Genomic DNA, 20,723 nt, shown 5'->3' on the forward strand with positions numbered 1-20,723 from the left:
GTAACAATGCTTCTTGACAATAAATCTTCTACCGTTGGAAAGCCCGTTTATTTCCCTTTTAAATGGTGCCACATTTGCAAGGAACATGCATTTGTGGGATGAGCAGCAGAGCTGAGTATGTGGGTTGCGCCCATGAAAAATCTGCCAAATCTTCTCTGCCAATGCCAAACAGCTTATTCTGCCATTGACTCTTGTTCGGTGTTGTTTGGTGGATTGGATGATTGAAGTCTGAAGAAACAAGACATATTGGCAATTTAACAATTTATTCATTTAATAAACAGGAGCCTCAGTAGCGTGTGGAAGAACCATACACAGCCACAACAGCCTGGCACCTCCTCCTCATGCTGGTCACCAGCCTGGTAACACACTGTTGTGGGATGGCATCTCATTTTTCAACCAGCATTTGTCGCAAGTCAGCCAACGTGGTTGTGTTGGTCACTCTGGCACGAACAGCACGCCCAAGCTGATCCCACAAGTGTTCAATGGGGTTGAGGTCAGGACTGCTGGCAGGCCATTCCATCCTCTCCACTCCCAAATTCTGGAGGTAGTCTCTGAGAAACCCTGCTCTGTGGGGGCGAGCATTGTCATCTTGGAGGATAGAGTTCAGTCCCAGACTGTGGAGATATGGGATTGCCACTGGTTGCAGAATCTCATCTCGATATCTCTCTGCATTGAGATTGCCTCCTGATCTGATAAGGGGACTAGAGGTAAAAGAGCCATTAGGAGGCAGTGATCACAACATGATAAGTTTTACTCTGCAAATGGAAAGGCAGAAGGGAAAATCGGAAGTGTCGGTATTACAGTATAGCAAAGGGGATTACAGAGGCATGAGGCGGGAGCTGGCCAAAATTGACTGGAAGGAGGCCCTAGCAGGGAAGACGGTAGAACAGCAATGGCAGGTATTCCTGGGAATAATGCAGAGGTTGCAGGATCAATTTATTCCAAAGAGGTGGAAAGACTCTAAGAGGAGTAAGAGACACCTGTGGCTGACAAGGGAAGTCAGGGACAGCATAAAAATTAAGGAGAGGAAGTATAACATAGCAAAGAAGAGTGGGAAGACAGAGGATTGGGACTCTTTTAAAGAGCAACAAAAGTTAACTAAAAAGGCAATACGGGGAGAAAAGATGAGGTACGAGGGTAAACTAGCCAATAATATAAAGGAGGATAGCAAAAGTTTTTTTAGGTACGTGAAGAGGAAAAAAATAGTCAAGGCAAATGTGGGTCTCTTGAAGACAGAAGCAGGGGAATTTATTATGGGGAACAAAGAAATGGCAGACGAGTTAAACCGTTACTTTGGATCTGTCTTCACTGAGGAAGATACACACAATCTCCCAAATGTTCTAGGGGCCGGAGAACCTAGGGTGATGGAGGAACTGAAGGAAATCCACATTAGGCAGGAAATGGTTTTGGGTAGACTGATGGGACTGAAGGTTGATAAATCCCCAGGGCCTGATGGTCTGCATCCCAGAGTACTTAATGAGGTGGCTCTAGAAATAGTGGAAGCATTGGAGATCATTTTTCAATGTTCTATAGATTCAGGATCAGTTCCTGTGGATTGGAGGATAGCAAATGTTATCCCACTTTTTAAGAAAGGAGGGAGAGAGAAAACGGGTAATTATAGACCAGTTAGTCTGACATCAGTGGTGGGGAAGATGCTGGAGTCAATTATAAAAGACGAAATTGCTGAGCATTTGGATAGCAGTAACGGGATCATTCCGAGTCAGCATGGATTTACGAAGGGGAAATCATGCTTGACAAATTTACTGGAATTTTTTGAGGATGTAACTAGGAAAATTGACAAGGGAGAGTCAGTGGATGTGGTGTACCTCGACTTTCAGAAAGCCTTCGACAAGGTCCCACATAGGAGATTAGTGGGCAAAATTAGGGCACACGGTATTGGGGGTAGGGTACTGACATGGATAGAAAATTGGTTGACAGACAGAAAGCAAAGAGTGGGGATAAATGGGTCCCTTTCGGAATGGCAGGCAGTGACCAGTGGGGTACCACAAGGTTCGGTGCTGGGACCCCAGCTATTTACGATATACATTAATGACTTAGACGAAGGGATTAAAAGTACCATTAGCAAATTTGCAGATGATACTAAGTTGGGGGGTAGTGTGAATTGTGAGGAAGATGCAATAAGGCTGCAGGGTGACTTGGACAGGTTGTGTGAGTGGGCGGATACATGGCAGATGCAGTTTAATGTAGATAAGTGTGAGGTTATTCACTTTGGAAGTAAGAATAGAAAGGCAGATTATTATCTGAATGGTGTCAAGTTAGGAGGAGGGGAGTTCAACGAGATCTGGGTGTCCTAGTGCATCAGTCAATGAAAGGAAGCATGCAGGTACAGCAGGCAGTGAAGAAAGCCAATGGAATGTTGGCCTTCGTAACAAGAGGAGTTGAGTATAGGAGCAAAGAGGTCCTTCTACAGTTGTACCGGGCCCTGGTGAGATCGCACCTGGAGTACTGTGTGCAGTTTTGGTCTCCAAATTTGAGGAAGGATATTCATGCTATGGAGGGCGTGCAGCGTAGGTTCACTAGGTTAATTCCCGGAATGTCGGGATTGTCGTATGTTGAAAGGCTGGAGCGATTGAGCTTGTATACACTGGAATTTAGAAGGATGAGGGGGGATCTTATTGAAACATATAAGATAATTAGGGGATTGGACACATTAGAGGCAGATAACATGTTCCCAATGTTGGGGGAGTCCAGAACAAGGGGCCACAGTTTAAGAATAAGGGGTAGGCCATTTAGAACGGAGGTGAGGAAGAACTTTTTCAGTCAGAGAGTGGTGAAGGTGTGGAAATCTCTGCCTCAGAAGGCAGTGGAGGCCAGTTCGTTGGATGCTTTCAAGAGAGAGCTGGATAGAGCTCTTAAGGATAGCGGAGTGAGGGGGTATGGGGAGAAGGCAGGAACGGGGTACTGATTGAGAGTGATCAGCCATGATCGCATTGAATGGCGGTGCTGGCTCGAAGGGCTGAATGGCCTACTCCTGCACCTATTGTCTATTGTCTATTGACAAGCCTCGTTTTTCCAGTGAGGGAGATGCCGCCCCACACCATCACACTGCCTCCACCAAAAAATGTTACTCTATCGGTGCAGCAATCAGCATAGCGTTCTCCGCGTCTTCTCCACACTTTGACCCTATGATCCAACTGCCGTAGGCAGAATCTGGACTCATCGCTGAACATAACGTTCCCCCACATGTTCAGGTTCCAGTGCACGTGTTGCCGACACCAGCGCAAACGGGCCTGACGGTGAAGGGCAGTCATGGCAGGCCTCCTGGCAGCCCTATGAGACCGGAGATCGGCTGCGTGCAGTCTGTTCCGAATTGTCTGGGCAGAGAGCCGTCGGCCATATCGTCCTGCAAACCTTGACTGCAAATCTGTAGAAGACAGTCTACGGTTCCTAAGTGCTGACAGGGTGAGGAAACGGTTTTCTTCGGGTGTCGTCTTCTTAGGACGCCCACTTCGCGGCCTGTCTCTGACATCCCCCGTTATATGGAACTTGGCCTTCACTTTGGAGATGGTACTAGGGCTCACTCCAAATAATGCCGCAACTTGGTTTTGCGGAACACCAGCTTGAAGTTGCCCTATCGCACGGGCCCTATCCAGATCAGTCAAATGTGGCATGCCGATTCTTTGAGCAGACACCTACAGACCACTGTAGCAGGGCCCATGCTCACAGATGCTGTCAATCAGGCACCTGATTGTCAGCACCTGGGGGTACCAGAAGCTCAAAACAAGAGTCAATAGCAACAGCAGAATAAGCTGTTTGGCATTGGCAGAGAAGATTTGGCAAATTTTTCATGGGCGCAACCCATATACTCAGCTCTGCTGCTCATCCCACAAATGCATGTTCCTTACAAATGTGGCACCATTTAAAAGGGAAATAAACAGGCTTTCCAACGGTATAAGATTTATTGCCAAGAAGCATTGTTACAACAAAGAAATAATCTACCAAACACAAATTTCCTTACTTTTTGTGCTATGTTTATATATATAAACATGTACATACATATGTATATAAATATAAACTGAGAGTCAGGGGAGAGGGAGTCTAGAGATATGGAAGGGTAAGTGGAAGTTGTAAGACGACAAGTCGTTTAACTTCATATGAAGTTCTTTATTAGCCATAAGCATTGGAGACTGCAGATAAAGAGTCCCATGCTCTCCACCATCTCGATCGTTCTAATATCTTATCAATAAAACTACGTCCACGCATGTGCAAGGCACATTCCACAGGATGTCAGTCTGAAGACCCGGCCTGGATCAGGAATATAGTGACTGATCTACAGTAAGGTGTGAAAACGACAGATCAAAGTAGACCGTATGAATATTGATTTCTCTAACTTCAAGTAACCCTTGCTTTCTCACTCTGTCCCTCCCCCACCCTAGTTATCCAACTAGTTTCACTGTCCTTCTGAACAGGGGGGATCTAGGAGGTGAAGTTACGTACTATTGAATAATTCAATGTTCATGCCACAAGAACTTGAATGTGATAGGTAGATTCAGGTAAGAAAGTAAAGATAAGAACTGTTTACATTCAAGAGGAAGACACTATGGTATGTTTCACTCAGTAAAAAACTATTCTTGGAAAAGCATAACACTCCCAAATTGTTCTAGCCAATCTTTTATTTACTTAGGTGATAAAAAGTTGCTGGAAAGAACAGCATTTATTGATTGTTCCTTTCTGCCCTTGAAAAGGTCATCATCCCTTCTTCAGCTGCTTCAAAACATCAAGTCGATATACTCCCTCAGAATTGCAGTGTAAGGGTTCTCTGTATCTTGACCCAGTGACAATGAAGGACTGCCAATATATTTTATAGTGGATTAGGTACGTGACATGGTGGACAACCCACAGTTACACAGAGCTCCTTCAGTACTGTCCATCCAATGTGTTCCCATACATCTTCTGCATTATTCTTCTTGGGTCTACTTTCAAAGTAGACTCACCTTCTGTCTCCTTTCTCTGTTCGTTTACTTATTTATCTATTTATTCACTTCCCTATGTTCTTTAAATCCCTGTAAAGCGTCTTTGAGTGTATGAAAAGCGCTATATAAATGTAATGCATTATTATTATTATTATTATTGAGCACACACAGTGCATTATGTAGAGGAAAAGGCATAAAGACAAATGAATGTTACATTGCAGAGAATGGCGTCAGATTAGGAAACAGGGAGGTGCAACGAGACCTGGGTATGCTTGTACATCAGTCACTGAAAGTAAGCATACAGGTACAGCAGGCAGTGAATAAAGCTAATGGCATGTTGGCCTTCATCGCGAGAGGATTTGAGTTTAGGAGCAAGGAGGTCCTACTGCAGTTATACAGGATCCTGGTGAGACCACACCTGGAGTATTGTGTGCAATTATGGTCTCCTAATTTGAGGAAGGACATTATTGCTATTGAGGGAGTGCAGCGTAGGTTCACCAGATTAATTCCCGGGATGGCGGAACTGACATAAGATGAAAGAATGTGTCGACTGGGCTTGTGTTCACTGGAATTTAGGATGAGAGGAGATCTTGCAGAAAAATATAAAATTCTTAAAGGATTGGACAGGCTAGATGTAGGAAAAATGTTCCTGATGTTGGGGGAGTCCAGAACCAGGGGTCACAGTTTAAGAATAAGTGGTAGGCCATTTAGGACTGAGATGAGGAAAACCTTTTTCACCCAGAGAGTTGTGAATCTGTGGAATTCTCTGCCACAGAAGCCAATGGAGGCCAATTCACTGGATTTTTCAAGAGAGAGTTAGATTTAGCTCTTGGGGCTAAAGGAATCAAGGGATATGGGGAAAAAGCAGTAAAGGGGTATTGATTTTAGATGATCAGCCATGATCATATTGAATGGCGGTGCTGGCTCGAAGGGCCAAATGGCCTACTCCTGCACCTAATTTTCTATGTTTCTAAGTTTCTTGTATCTCCACTACACTTTGTTTTGTTCTTAACTGTCACTTTTTGCTGAGAAAGGAATATTGGGCTACGGTATTATGCTGTTAATATGTTTTCTCTGATTTCTGACCTTTTTGAACTGAAGAAAGAAGCTAGCTATAGAGCTGGAGTAACATGCACCAGCAAGAAAATATTGGGCCATCGCCTGCAATTGTTACTTCACATTCAGGAAGTCGTGCTGTGCTATTTATAGTTTTTTTCTGATTTCAGGCGTTTTTTGCTTTGTAAACTATTCTTCACAAAAATAAGCATTGACCTGCTGCCTTGTTTGCTACCATTGTATAACTAAAGCACCACTATCTGATAACTTTCCATGAAAACTCCTTCTCGATTAGTGTGCTGCAGAGCTAATTTAACACATAATCTTTTTATGCAAGTCATTGTTAGATGATGGTTATTTTTACTTTCAATGTACACCTTAAGATTGTAGGATTTCAAAGGATATCATGAAAAAATTACAATTAAGCATTAAGCATGGTATTAAACATAAACAAATTGATATATAGAGGGATTGCAAGGCGCAAGTCCATAGCTCCCTGAAAGTGGGGACACCAATAGATAGAGTGGTAAAGAAGGTGAATGGAATACTTGCCTTAAATGTGGACTATAAAATCCTGTCCAACACCATTGCCAACCTGGTCAAGTCTGCTTTGGGACCGGTGATCCACCTGGACCAAACCTGTGCTGTGCCTGGCAGCAAAACCTTGGGTTGGGCAGCCTTGCGCTGTTCAGATATACCATTGCTCACGTGCGGGACAGAAAGGTGGACAGCCGTCTGGTCAGCTTGGACCAGGAAAAGACCTTCAAGACATTTACATGATTGGCGTGCTCTCCAGAATGGGCTTTGGAGAGGAGGGCGTGCTCTCCAGAATGGGCTTTCTGTGGTGCAGTCCAAATCAATGGGTGGGAAACAGATAGCTTCCCCATCAGGTCTGGAGTCAGACAAGGTTGCTCCTGTTGTTTGTATGGTGTATAGAACCCTTTGCTGAATCCAAAGGACAAGAGCATAAGAGGCTTGACATTGCCAGACAGTGGAAACTCAGATCAAAGCCTCCCTGTACATGGATGAAGTCACCATCTTTTTTTGAAATCCATTGTTGGTCCACAGATTGATCAGCATCTGCGACTAGTTTGAGTTGGCATCGGGAGCAAGTGCCAACTGCGGGAAGAATGAGGCGATGCTTTTCAGCAACTCTCCTGACCGATCTTTCATCCCCTTCACCATCAGGCCTGACTACGTGAAGGTGCGGGGGAACTGCTTAAGAGAGGCCAAGGCATGCAACAAGAATTGGCTGGAGCAGATAGCCAATTCACCCTTACCCCACTTGGATCTGTTTTGAGGTAAGGGTGAATTGTACAAAAGGGACAGGTTGCACCTTAACAGGCGGGGGACCAGCATTCTGGCAGGCAGGTTTGCCACTGCTACACGGGTGGGTTTAAACTAAATAGTGGTGGGGGGGGACAAATTAGAAATACAAGGATGGAGTTCAAGGAAAAGAGAGTATAGGAAAAGTTAAGAAAGACACCAGAATTAATGGGACAGAAAGATCACGAAGGGATAGGAGAGTATGGCCAAGTGAATTAGGAATCGATGTGAAAGGTGAGGTGAGTAATGGATTAAAAGTATTATATATAAATGCGCGAAGTATAAGAAGTTAAAGTGGATGAGCTTGAGGCTCAGTTAGAGTTTGGTAGATATGACATTGTGAGGATTACAGAGACGTGGCTACAGGAGGATCAGGACTGGGAACTGAATATTCAGGGTTATGCATCCTATAGAAAGGACAGGCAGGTGGGCAGAGGAGGTGGAGTAGCTCTGTTGGTGAGGGATGAAATTCGGTCCCTTGCGAGGGGTGACATAGGGACTGATGATGTAGAGTCGCTGTGGATAGAATTGAGGAATTGTAAAGGTAAGAAGACACTAATGGGAGTTATCTATAGGCCCCCAAACAGTAGCCTGGATATAGGGTGCAAGTTGCAGCAGGAGTTAAAATTGGCATGTAACAAAGGTAGTGGTTATGGGAGATTGCAATATGCAGGTAGATTGGGAAGATCAGGTTGGTTCTGGACCCCAAGAAAGGGAGTTTGTAGAGTGCCTCCGAGATGGATTCTTAGAGCAGCTTGTACTGGAGCCAACCAGAGAGAAGGCAATTCTGGATTTAGTGTTGCCTAATGAACTAGATTTAGTAAGGGAACTCAAGGTAAAGGAACTGCTAGGAGGTAGTGACCATAATATGATAAGTTTTAATCTGCAATTTGAGAGGGAGAAGGTTAAATCAGAAGTGTCAGTGTTGCAGTTGAACAAAGGGGACTATGAAGGCATGAGAGAGGAGCTGGCCAAGGTCGACTGGAAAAGGATCCTAGCAAGAATGACGGTGGAACAGCAATGGCAGGAATTTCTAGGCATAATCCAGAAGATGCAGGATCATTTCATTCCAAAGAGGAAGAAAGATTCTAAGGGGAGTAAGAGGCAACTGTGGCTGACAAGGGAAGTTAGGGATGGAATAAAACGAAAAGAAAAGGTGTATTACATAGCAAAGAGTAACGGGAAGCCAAATGATTGGGAAACTTTCAAAGAACAACAGAAGGTAACAAAAAGGGTAATATAGGGTGAAAAGATGAAGTATGACAGTAAGCTGGCCAAGAATATAAAGAAGGATAGTAAAAGCTTCTTTAGGTATGTTAAGAGAAAAAGATTAGTAAAGACAAATGTGGGTCCCTTGAATGTAGAAACAGTTGAAATTATTATGGGGAGCAAGGAAATGGCAGAAGAGTTGAACAGGTACTTTGGTTCTGGCGTCATTAAGGAAGATACAAACAATCTCCCAGATGTACTAGAGGACAGAGGATCTAAGGAGATAGAGGAACTGAAAGAAATTTGCATTAGGCGAGAAGTAGTATTGGGTAGACTGATGGGACTGAAGGCTGATAAATCCCCAGGGCCTGATGGCCTGCATCCCAGGGTACTCAATGAGGTGGCTCTAGAAATTGTGGACGCATTGGTGATCATTTTCCAATGTTCTATAGATTCAGGATCAGTTCCTGTGGATTGGAGGGTAGCTAATGTTATCCCACTTTTCAAGAAAGGAGCGAAAGAGAAAACGGGGAATTATAGACCAGTTAGCTTGACATCAGTGGTGGGGAAGATGCTGGAGTCAATTATTAAAGAAGTAATAACGGCGCATTTGGATAGCAGTAAAAAGATCGATCCAAGTCAGCATGAAGGGGAAATCCTGCTTGACTAATCTTCTAGAATTTTTTGAGGATGTAACTAGGAAAATGGATGAAGGAGAGCCCGTGGATGTAGTGTATCTGGACTTTCAGAAAGTCTTTGATAAGGTCCCACACAGGAGGTTAGTGGTCAAAACTAGAGCACATGATATTGGGGACATGGATAGAGAATTGGTTGGCAGACAGGAAACAAAGAGTAGGAATAAACGGGTCCCTGTCAGAATGGCAGACAGTGGCGAGTGGAGTGCCGCAAGGCTCGGTGCTGGGGCCGCAACTATTTACAATATTAATGATTTAGATGATGGAATGAAAAGTAACACTAACAACTTTGCAGATGACACAAAGCTGGGTGGCAGTGTGAACTGTGAAGAGGATGCTAGGAAGTTGCAGGGTGATTTGGACAGGTTGAGTGAGTGGGCAGATGCATGGCAGATGCAGTATGATGTAGATAAATGTGAGGTTTGGCGGCAAGAACAAGGGGATAGATTATTATCTCAATGATGTCAGATTAGGAAAAAGGGAAGTGCAACGAGACCTAGGTGTTCGTACACCAGACACTGAAAGTAAACATGCAGGTACCGCAGGCAGTGAAGAAAGCTAATGGCATGTTGGCCTTCATAACAAGAGGATTTGAGTATAGGAGTAAAGGGGTCCTTCTAAAGTTGTACAGGGCCCTGGTGAGACCATATCTGGAGTATTGTGTGCAGTTTTGGTCTCCTAATTTGAGGAAGAACATCCTTGCTATTGAGGCAGTGCAGCATAGGTTCACAACGTTAATCACCGGGACTGTCTTATGAGGAAAGATTGGAAAGACTGGACATATTCACTGGAATTTAGAAGGATGAGAGGGGATCTTAAAAGAAACATATAAAATTTATAAAAGGACTGGACAAGCTAGATGCAGGAAAAATGTTCCCAATGTTGGGGGTGTCCAGAACCAGGGGCCACAGTCTAAGAATAAAGGGGAGGCCATTTAAAACTAAGATGAGAAAAAACTTTTTCACCCAGAGTTGTGAATTTGTGGAATTCTCTGCCACATGAGGCAGTAGAGGCCAAATCACTGGATGAATTTAAAAGAGAGTTAGATAGAGCTCTAGGGGCTAGCGGAATCAAGGGATATGGGGTGAAGGCAGGCATGGGTTACTGATTGTGGATGATCAGCCATGATCACAATGAATGGCGGTGCTGGCTTGAAGGGCCAAATGGCCTCCCCCTGCACCTATTTTCTCTATGTCAAGCAAAAATTGGGACTGTGGAAATGGTGTTCTCTCTCGCTAACTGGGCAACTTGTGTGAGGGGCTCTCGTGGTTCCTGTATGGTGCACATGTGGCAGAGTTCAGTGGGGACACCCCTCAAGCAAGGGAAAGTTTGGAGATGAAGAGGAAAAGGTTTACCAGGATACTGCATGGATTGGAGGGTATTAGCTATAAAGAGAAGTTGGACAATCTTAAATTGTTTTCTGTGGAGCATTCGAGGCTGATGGGGAACCTGATAGAAATGTATACAATTATTAGAGGCATAGACCCTTCTCTCGACCCAAAACATCACCCATTCCTTCCCTCCCAAGACGCTGCCTGACCCGCTGAGTTACTCTAGCATTTTGTGTCTACCTTAGAGGCATTGATATGGTAGACAGCTGGAACCATTTTCCCAAGGTGAAAATGTCAAGACTAGAGGGCATAGTTTTCAGGTCAGAGGGGGAAAGTTTTAGGAGATGTGCGAAGCAAAATTTGCTGCATTGAGAATGGTCGGTACCTAGAACATGCTCCCAGGGTTGGTGGTGGGAGCAGAAATGTTAGTGGTGTTTAAGAGGCTGTTAGATGGACACATGAAAATGCAGGGAATGTAGACCACATCCAGGCAGAGGAGTTAGTTGAACGTAGGTAGCATCATGTTCAGCACAGATGCTGTGGACCGTGGGACCTTTTCCTGTGCAGTACTGTTCAATGTTCTGTAAAAAGTTAAATTGTTTCAGAATGATTCATTTTTTCTGGAAAAAAACGGATTGAGTTTTATTGTGAATTTTCAGGCATTGTTGCACAAATTACCAGATTTATTGGTGGTCTGGGGTAGGCTGGTGTCATTCCAGTGCAGCAGGCCAAAATTAAAAACCATAATTTTATTGATAATTTCTTGAACTGTGCAAGTGAACAAAAAATCTAGCCTTAAATTTATCAACTATGTTTCGCATCGTGGGTAACTATTCAGTAGCAAAATTAATCTGCTTCCAGCAGCAAAATTAGTTTTATCAATGAACTCGTTCCATGAAGACGATTCCCATGCTGACTATTTTGTTTTGCAAATTTGTAATCCTTTAGTATTTGTATCCGTGACCTTCTCTGATACATTTAAACAAAAAGTTTCAAAATCTCTTTGGGAGTGGTGAACAATAACCCTGTTGGAGACCTTGTGTTTTTATTTCTTCATTTTACAGATCCGTTTGTCACTGGCAAGGCCAGCATTTACTGTCCTTAAGAACATGGTGGAGAGCACCTTCTTAAAACGTGATCTTTATGTTGAAGTCACTGCTGTTAAGGAGGGTGTTCAGGATTTCAACCCAGCAGTGATGAAGGAATAGGTGACTTGGAAACATAGGCCTAGAAAATAGGTGCAGGAGTAGGCCATTCGGCCCTTCGAGCCAGCACAGCCATTCAATATGATCATGGCTGATCATCCAAAATCAGTACCCAGTTCCTGCTTTTTCCCCATATCCCCTGATTCTGTTAGCCCTAAGAGCTATATCTAACTCTCCCTTGAAAACATCCAGTGAATTGGCTTCCATTGCCTTCTGTGCAAGAGAATTCCACAGATTCACAACTCTCTGGGTGAAAAAGTGTTTTTGCATCTCAGTCCTAAATGGCCTACCCCTTATTCTTTAACTGTGACCCCTGGTTCTGGACTCCCCCAGCGTCGGGAACATTTTTCCTGCATCTAGCTTATCCAATCCCTTAAGAATTTTATTAGTTTCTATTTTATGATCCCCTCTCATCCTTCTAAATTCTAGTGAATGCAAGCCCAGTCGACCCATTCTTTCATCATATGTCGGTCCCGCCATCCCGGGAATTAACCTGGTGAACCTAAGCTGCACTCCCTCAATAGCAAGAAGGGGAACACACAGTTGGTGGTCTTACTACACACCTGCAATCTTCCTCCTTTTTAGTAGTAACAGTCACAGGATTGGAAGTACAGTCAGAGTAATGTAGGCAAGTAGCACAATACATTTTAGTAGATGGTATGCAGGTACAAATTGTAGCTACAATGCACTGAAGGAGATTCATATTTAGGGTGGTGGATGGCACATAAACCAAGCAAGCTGCTCATCCTGAACAGTTTTGAGCTTTTTAAATCAAGTCAAGTTTATTGTCAAATGCAGAAGTACAGTGAGGTTACAGGTACAGATTCAATGTTGAAGTTGCATTTATCCAGGTAAGTGAAAAGTATTCAGTCGCATTAATGACATGTGAATTGTCAGGACCGGCACACAGCTTCCAACTTGATTGTGTAGCTATAATATTTTAGTGACTTGTTTCAGGTGAGATTATGGTCAATGGTGATCCTCCGGAGTGGTGGCGTGTTCATTGAAGGAAATGTCATTTAATGTCAAGAATGGGTGGTTAGTCTCTCAATTGTTGGAGAGCGTCATTTTGTAGCATCAATATTATTTCCCAATTATTAGTCCATTCCTAAATGTTATCTAAATCTTGATGCCGATCCTGACTCGACAAACATGTTGAATCTTTGAAAGAAAATCTTACTAGTAGATATGTATTGGTAAGCCATGAACTATGGTGGAAAAGTACACAAAGTGCTGGAGTAACTCAGCGGGTCAGGTGGCATCTCTGGAGAACATGGATAGATGACATTCCAGGTCAAGACCTCAGAAGGGTCGTGACCTGAAACTTCACTTATCCATGTTCTCCAGAGAAGCTGCCTGATCTGCTGAGTCACTCCCGAACCTTGCGTCCTTTTGCGTAAATCAGCAGCTACAGTGCCTTGTTTCTACAACTATGATGGAAGACGGATCGATATGTGATCATTTTGTGTTCCCCAAGGAAATAGTTTGAAGGAAATAAAATGAATAGATGAGATCTTCCAGGACTCTGACCTTTACTTAGCCACCATTCACCACACACCATTACACTCCCCCAGGCTAGATGCAGAGGCCCAGTCTCAGGAGTCAAGTTGAGATGCCTCAGCAGGATCAGATGGTACATGCCTAGGTGCTGCCCCCTGAATGCTTGATAGACTTTGACTTAAGGCAATGCTGGGCCTGGAGCTTTGCTTTGATTTTAATTCATCTTACCAGGTTTTAAATACCTATGATATCGAGAGACATTTTAAATTGTGAAAGTTGATGTAAGCAATTTTTAAACACTAAATAGTTAAAAGTTGTAGCATTCAGTAAGTTCAAGATATGCAGCGGACCACCCAACAACACAGCGGTAGAGCTGGTGCCTTACAAGGTTGGGTTCGACCCTGACTACGGGTGCTGTCTGTATGGAGTTTGTACCTTCTCCCTGTGACCACGTGTATTTTCTCTGTGCTCCGGTTTCCTCCCACATTCCAAACTCATGCAGGTTTATAGGTTAATCAGCATCTGTAAATTGTCCCTGGTCTGTAGGATAGAACGAGTGTACAAGTAATCGCTGTTCGGCATGGACTTGGTGGGCCGAAGGGCCTGTTTCCATGTTGTATCTCTAACACTAAAACTTAATGAGGAAAGTTTGCTTTTGGCTTAATGTTTTCTCAATGAAGTACCTGAGTTTGACTGAAGGTGGGGCAGTTAACATTGTGCACAGATGTATTAGTGAAAAAGAGGAATTTTGAGGGTGTTTAATTTGAACATTTTTATCATTGCTTAGGTAAATTAAATGTTTTAACAAAACGGTGTTCACTATGCTTTTGAAACACTTTCAACAAATTCAAAACAGATCAAACATAAAAATATGATGTGAAAATTTGGACACATTTCAATTACTGCAAGAAAAGCTTGGAATTATGTACATCTAATCAATAAAGTATCTGAGCATTTCTTACTAGTATTATTATAGTTTTTGTTCCTTTGAACACAATAATAAACGTGTTTCATTGTTTAAAATGTAATGGTACTGTGGGGGGGAATTAAAAAATATTTGGTTGACTTGGCTATGTCTGCTAATCCCTTCGACACATGGTCAATGAGAACATTTCCCAGAGCATCACAAGAGATTTCAAGGACTTTGTGTCTTTCGGAGGTATTTATTCACAAAATGCTGGAGTAACTCAGCAGGTCAGGCAGCATCTCAGGAGAGAAGGAACGGGCGACGTTTCGGGTCGAGACCCTTCTTCAGTCTGAAGAAGGGTCTCGACCCGAAACGTCGCCCATTCCTTCTCTCCAGAGATGCTGCCTGACCTGAGTTACTCCAGCATTTTGTGAATAAATACCTTCGATTTGTACCAGCATCTGCAGTTATTTTCTTACACTACTTGTGTCTTTCAGAAGGGGTTTAGTTAATGGGGAGGATAAGGAGTTAGCACTGAGGAGAGGGACTACTGAAGATATGTTACATTCCTAACAATTACTGGACCTTAGTAGGTCCCTTAGGTCAGAAGTCATTGAATGCTGCCTGGATATTCTAAATTCCATTCTCTTCCTCCTACATATTTTTACATTCTTAATTTCGATTCCACTTGTAACACTTAAAATGGAGTGATGGTTTGTCAGAAAACAATGGAAAACATGTAAATTTACGATATTGACAAAAGGTGTCAGACAATTTTTTTTTCAATTTAACATAGAAAATCAGTTTCAATGCTTATTATAAGGTTGAACATTTACTTACTACTGTACATTATTCCATCTAAGATGTTTAACAAATATCCATGAATATGGTAAAAATATTCACACTGCAGAAATTGAAACAAATGTATTGCATCACCCAATTATAGGAAGTTGGCCAAATTCTTTCATACATCAACATATAACATGAGAGTTTTATCATCCCATTCTTAATAAACCCATGAAGGCTTAATTAATTCCATCATGAAATGGATTGGAGATTAAACTATTGCTTCAGATGGGATAGAGAGCTGGACTGAATTTTACAACCATTTGCTGCAACCATTTTACAATTCAATCTTTCTACGAGTCATTTGGAAACTTCAAGTTGAACGTTTCACAGCAGGTCAGCATTGGTTCTGCTTAATGCTGAACATTTATGCTCCATAAGCGAGGATTGATGCAAAATCAGCAGGGCTACTTCATAGTTTCTGACACAAATCTATCAAGTTAGTGTTGAATAATAAATTAAGAAACACAAGTTCTAATTCTGACAAGCCAATAACATTCAGTAATATTATTCTTGGCAAGTGGCGGTAGAGCAGGCAGAAATATGACATTTACCTTTTGCTGATGTAGATTATCTTTGCTCAGGCATATTTTACACGAGTTCTCATTTCTAACTCACTTGAACTGACGCATTACAATATCCTTGTCATCAACTGACCATATTTGGCACCTTTCCACTTTTGCTCTTAAAACATTATTTGGTTGGAAAACATTCTTTTTTAAAGTTTTCTTAGTTCTCTTTTAACTTTCTTCAAACTTTTTTGACTTCAGGTATGAAATTTCAGACAAAGGTAGGTGTTGGGGACATACTGCAAATCAGTGTTTGAACTACAATTTGTCCTTAACAGTTTTAGGCTGATTTTCATGTATTTGAGGAACTGGAATTAGCAACCCATGTTCAACTTGTATATGTTTCAATTAAGCTAATATTGTATTTGAACTTGTTTAGAATATTTAAATAGTAGTCTGAGGCTTGGTTGGACCGGGCACTGCTCCATGTGGCCGAGCGCATGGATTGGACATGCAGGCCTGCAGCGGCACGGAGGGTGAAGTGGCGGTAGAAGACATCGAACATCGCATGGCAAGGCCAACCTCTGCAACACTGACCCAGAGCCACCACCAGGACAACGGACCTTTATGACCAAGTTATGAGTAACATTTTTTTTAAATTTCAGACTGAGTGGTGGGTGTATGGACAAGCTGCTAGAGGTGGTAGTTGAGGCAGGGACTATCACAATGTTTAAGAAACAATTCAACAGGTACATGGATAGCACAGGTTTAGAGGGATATGGGCAGGCAGGTGGGACTAAAGATGGGACATGTTGGTTGGCATGGGCAAGTTGGGTTGAAGGGCTTGTTTCCACACTATGACTATGGCCTGATGGATACAAGATGGCATCTAAAATGTGACGACTGTGTACTGACACAGTGTTGTCTACTGTCTTCTACTCTTATACTTAGTATGATTGTGCCTAGTGTATGGTAGGATTGTCATTGAACTGTATGTAACAACGAATTTAACTATATACATAGGTACACGTGACAAGTATCATTGAATGATTGAAATATTCGATTTTTAACTTAATTTCACTAGTCTGTGGTCAGAACCTTGCATAATGGAACCCCCGGAGATAAATCCCACAGGACTTTCAGGAACTCCTCTTGGAGGCTCTTTGACACATCTTAACTGCAACCATGCACTCAAGATCCCTCCCCATCAACTGCACAACTCTCACCTACAAGCAAAAATCCAAACTCAAAACCTTGAGCATATTGGAGAATTATAATCCAAGACACAGCTTTTCTGAAGCATATTGCAATTATAAAATTACTAGGGCATAAAGCAAAATATAAAACTTTACTAATAATGCTAAAAATGAGCATGTTACATTTTCCATCTTATCCTTCTCGGATCAACAAAACATAACAACCAAAACAGGAATTATTCAAAACATTGAACAAATTTGATATTAAATATATTAATATAGTATAAAATATTTACAGATCAGTACGAATAATAAACTAATTCAATAATATTTTGTAACTAAAAAAGTTCAACATCTCGATCATTTTTGGCCTTTAAAATGACCATAATTGCAAGCATTTTTAGCAGGGTTTTTTTCCTCGTGCATTGAGATGCAACTTTTCAGTCCCCAAAACAGAAGGAAATGTGATAATCTGCTAAAGATAAAATTGTGGAATCAAAAGTGGAAGGATGCTGCCTCGCCTTTCTCATTATTTCAGCTGAAGTTGGGCTCTGATGCTGTTGGAAAGCCTTATTCCACTGATACTTTAAACGTGTGAAAGCACTCTTTGGCCTCAGTGTGAGCTGTTAAGAATTTGAGTGTGGTGAAATTGGTTGAGGTGCAGAATTGTTTTTGAACAGACTCAATCAATTAGAATCAATCATTACTTAAATATAAAAACTATTTATGATTTTGAGTACTTAAAATATTTAAAGTATGCAAATGCTGGAAATACTCAATGGGCGAGGCACCATCTTTAGCGACATTTCAGGTCATTGATTTTTTTAATTATTAATCTGTTTGTCCCTAACCGGTTTCACTTATGATAAAAGTTGTCAACCTGAAATGTTAACTTTCTCCTTCCACAGCCTGTACCTGACCTGCTGAATATTTTCAACATTCAAGTTTTATTCTGCCATTGGCTGAAAAAAAGGATTCCATTTTGTGCACAATGGGTTCAATCGTAACAATAGTAGAATCAAAAACGGAGTCATTGAAAATGTAGAGGTTGCAAATCGGCAGCCTATTACAAGTAGAGTGGGTATCAGAATTGGATTAGGGAGCACATTTAAAGACTTTGTAAACACTAACTGAATATCTGTTTTAAAGAGACTGCTGATGCTGGAATCTGGAGCAAATAAACAAACTACTGGATGAACTTAACATGTCAAGCAGCATATGTGGAGGGAAAGAAATTGGCATTTTGGCTCAAGACCCTGCATTCCTATTTCCCTCCTCTCACTCATTCTGTAATCAATCATTTTTACATCCCTCAGTATGTCAACGACCTGGCTGCTCCAGTGCACTTCCAGCACTGAACAAAAAACAGAGATTTATCTGTCTTGTACATAATTTTCATACTACAAGAATTCAGTGTCAAAATAAAGATAAATGAACAATAAATTGCAGCTGGTGTTAATAGTACAGTCATTGCAAGCAGCAGTAAAATAAGATATATAAATGAACAGGAACTGGAACTAAAATTCCAAGAGAACTTTAAAGAATGTGGGCACATCAAGTTACATGAATTGCATAATCTGGGGCGACTAGTGGTTCAGAATTAAAATTCAAAGCGTGCATATGCTTCCCTCAGTTTATCTGTTATCTGAAAAAGAAAAAAAGAATCTAAATTAGAAATCTATGTTACTCATGAACCTCCTGTTGTACTTGCCAAGAGATTAAAAAATTGTATTTAAAATTATCTTCCTGTGATTTTGTGTTAATTCCTGCTGTCTCCTGTTGTGATTTTTTCCCTCTACCATGCCTTGCAAACCCATTGCTGCAATATGGGGAAAAGCTGAAAGTGTCCTCCATGAGGAAAGACTTATATAACACAAGCACAAAGGAAATTGGGTATATCCAGGATTTTTTTCCTCTACCATGCCTTGCCAATCCATTGGTGCAATATGGGGAAAAGCTGAAAGAATCCTCCACGAGGAAAGACTTATATAACACAAGCACAAAGGAAATTGGGTATATCCAGGATTTAACTGAGCCCTGGGAGAGCGAAGCCGCTGGAAGATAGAAGAATTGTGTATCATATCAGACCAATAATCAAATGGTAGCAATTTATGGAGAGATGGTTGAAGCTTGTCTTTGCCTGTCAGGGATGGAAACTTGGGGATCAATACATTAGGAAATGTCTAGTCAGGTGAGTGATGGATTAATGAACGTTTGGTCGCTTGATTAATAAATGCACTAGGTCAGAGCCTTTTCTGTGGTTAAGATATTTTGACACAATTGAGGGATTGAGAGGTTTGGGGTGCGGCTCAGATCATGTGACCAGTGAGTAAGGGCACATAGCATCTAATTTTTGTCCAAATATAGCCAATTTACAGTCCATTACATGTTTGAATTCAAACGTATCAGCCTCAAAGGTCTTTTTGTGGTTAAGAATGGTTTTACATATTTATACTATTTTGCACAATGTAACTGAATAATATAATGTCTTTGTTTAGTTTGTTTAGGGTTTAGAGATACAGCACGGAAACAGGCCCTTCGGCCCACCGAGTCCACGCCAGCCAGCAATCCCCGCACACTAACACTATCCTCCGCACACTAACACTATACTACACACACTAGGAAAATTTATAATTTCACCAAGCTAATTAGCCTACAAACCTGTACGACTTTGGAGTGTGGTAGGAAGCCGGAGCACCCGGAGAAAACCCACGCAGGTCATGGGGAGAACATACAAACTCCATACAGACAGCACCCATATTCAGGATCGAACCTGGGTCTCTGATACTGTAAGGCAGCAAATCTACCGCTGCGCCATTGTGCCACCCTTTTTGTTATTGCAAAAAGATTACAATCTAAAACATTGCAACTTCCAGTTTGAGATAATCCCCAATAACTGGAGATACATGAAAATGCTAGTGAATTGACTACTCTTTATACTGGCATGCAACCTTCTGCATAAAGTAGAAGAATATTGCAAATGGAGAAAAAGATTCATAATCCTTAAGTCATGAAGCAACAGCATTTGAATGATGAAGAATCCACAAGCTAAAGCTTTTATTCTTAAAATGAAAATATATGTATATAAAACTGAATGAAATCCATATGGATTGTAAAATAATTACCTTATTGTACATCTGAACCTGTTCATAGAGAAAATGTTGAACTGTTACTTTGTAGTCACTGGTAAGTTCATGGTTAAAATGATTGATTTCAGCTGCAATCACAAAAATGAACAAATACAGCCATTGAAATGAAAATTCACAAATGGAGTTATTCAGTCAAAATTCCTTATTTATAAATGTGTGTTTGTTATTGTCCATTGCTTATAGAGACAATTTCTTCTTATGGAAAGAGTAATCGGAAAGGAAATTAAGCCACCAATGATCCTTACAGAGTGGGGCTAGTGGAAAATAAATTATTGCTCACTATATTAACGCAGAATACGTTAAATGATTGTTTCATTTGTACTTCAATGGTAACGGATATCAAGTTAATTAGTGCATTGCTTGAGGAAATTTCTATTACCGATGGTGCGAATCAGATGAGCTGCATGAGCAGTGATGTTTATTAATCTAGGATACACTTGATTTCAAAGTTTTATCTGTAAATGTTGTGCCTATCCATTAGTCCTCCTTGTATTATTTGTGTCAATACGAATGCCATAGTGACCTGCTGGGGCAATCATAATTTCATGGGAAATCTATTAGCTACGCATTTCAGGTTAATCCAGGAATATATATTTAATAGAGCTCTGACTTGCATATTCCCACAGACAGGGTGTAACAAATTGTATGGAGAGCAGAAGCAATTCAGACAAAGACATCAAAGAACTACTGGGGCAAATTATCCTGTGAGATGCCATGAGAGGTGCTTGGATTTGCCAGGTTTTAAGCACTTAACTTGGCATAGACTCAAGAATGCTCTCCAGTCTGAAGGCTAGCATGTCACTTCAATCAAATCATTAAAAACTTGAAATCGAAACAGAAAATGACAAAAACACTCATCA

The 20,723-nt window shown here is 41.5% G+C and overlaps 1 protein-coding gene across 1 annotated transcript in view; it reads right to left on the minus strand.

The window, feature by feature from the left end:
• Positions 1–18,314: 18,314 nt before the first annotated feature.
• Positions 18,315–20,723, minus strand: part of LOC144598579 (sorting nexin-9-like) — a 40,937-nt gene continuing 38,528 nt past the window's right edge. The window contains exons 17-18 of the mRNA XM_078408763.1: positions 19,840–19,931; positions 18,315–18,359 (exon numbers count right to left, since the gene is read on the minus strand). Coding sequence (XP_078264889.1) covers positions 18,315–18,359; positions 19,840–19,931 — 137 coding nt within the window. The remainder of the gene's footprint in view (positions 18,360–19,839; positions 19,932–20,723) is intronic.

The sequence above is a fragment of the Rhinoraja longicauda genome, chromosome 12 (assembly GCF_053455715.1).
Source record: "Rhinoraja longicauda isolate Sanriku21f chromosome 12, sRhiLon1.1, whole genome shotgun sequence".
Taxonomy (NCBI): domain Eukaryota; kingdom Metazoa; phylum Chordata; class Chondrichthyes; order Rajiformes; family Arhynchobatidae; genus Rhinoraja; species Rhinoraja longicauda.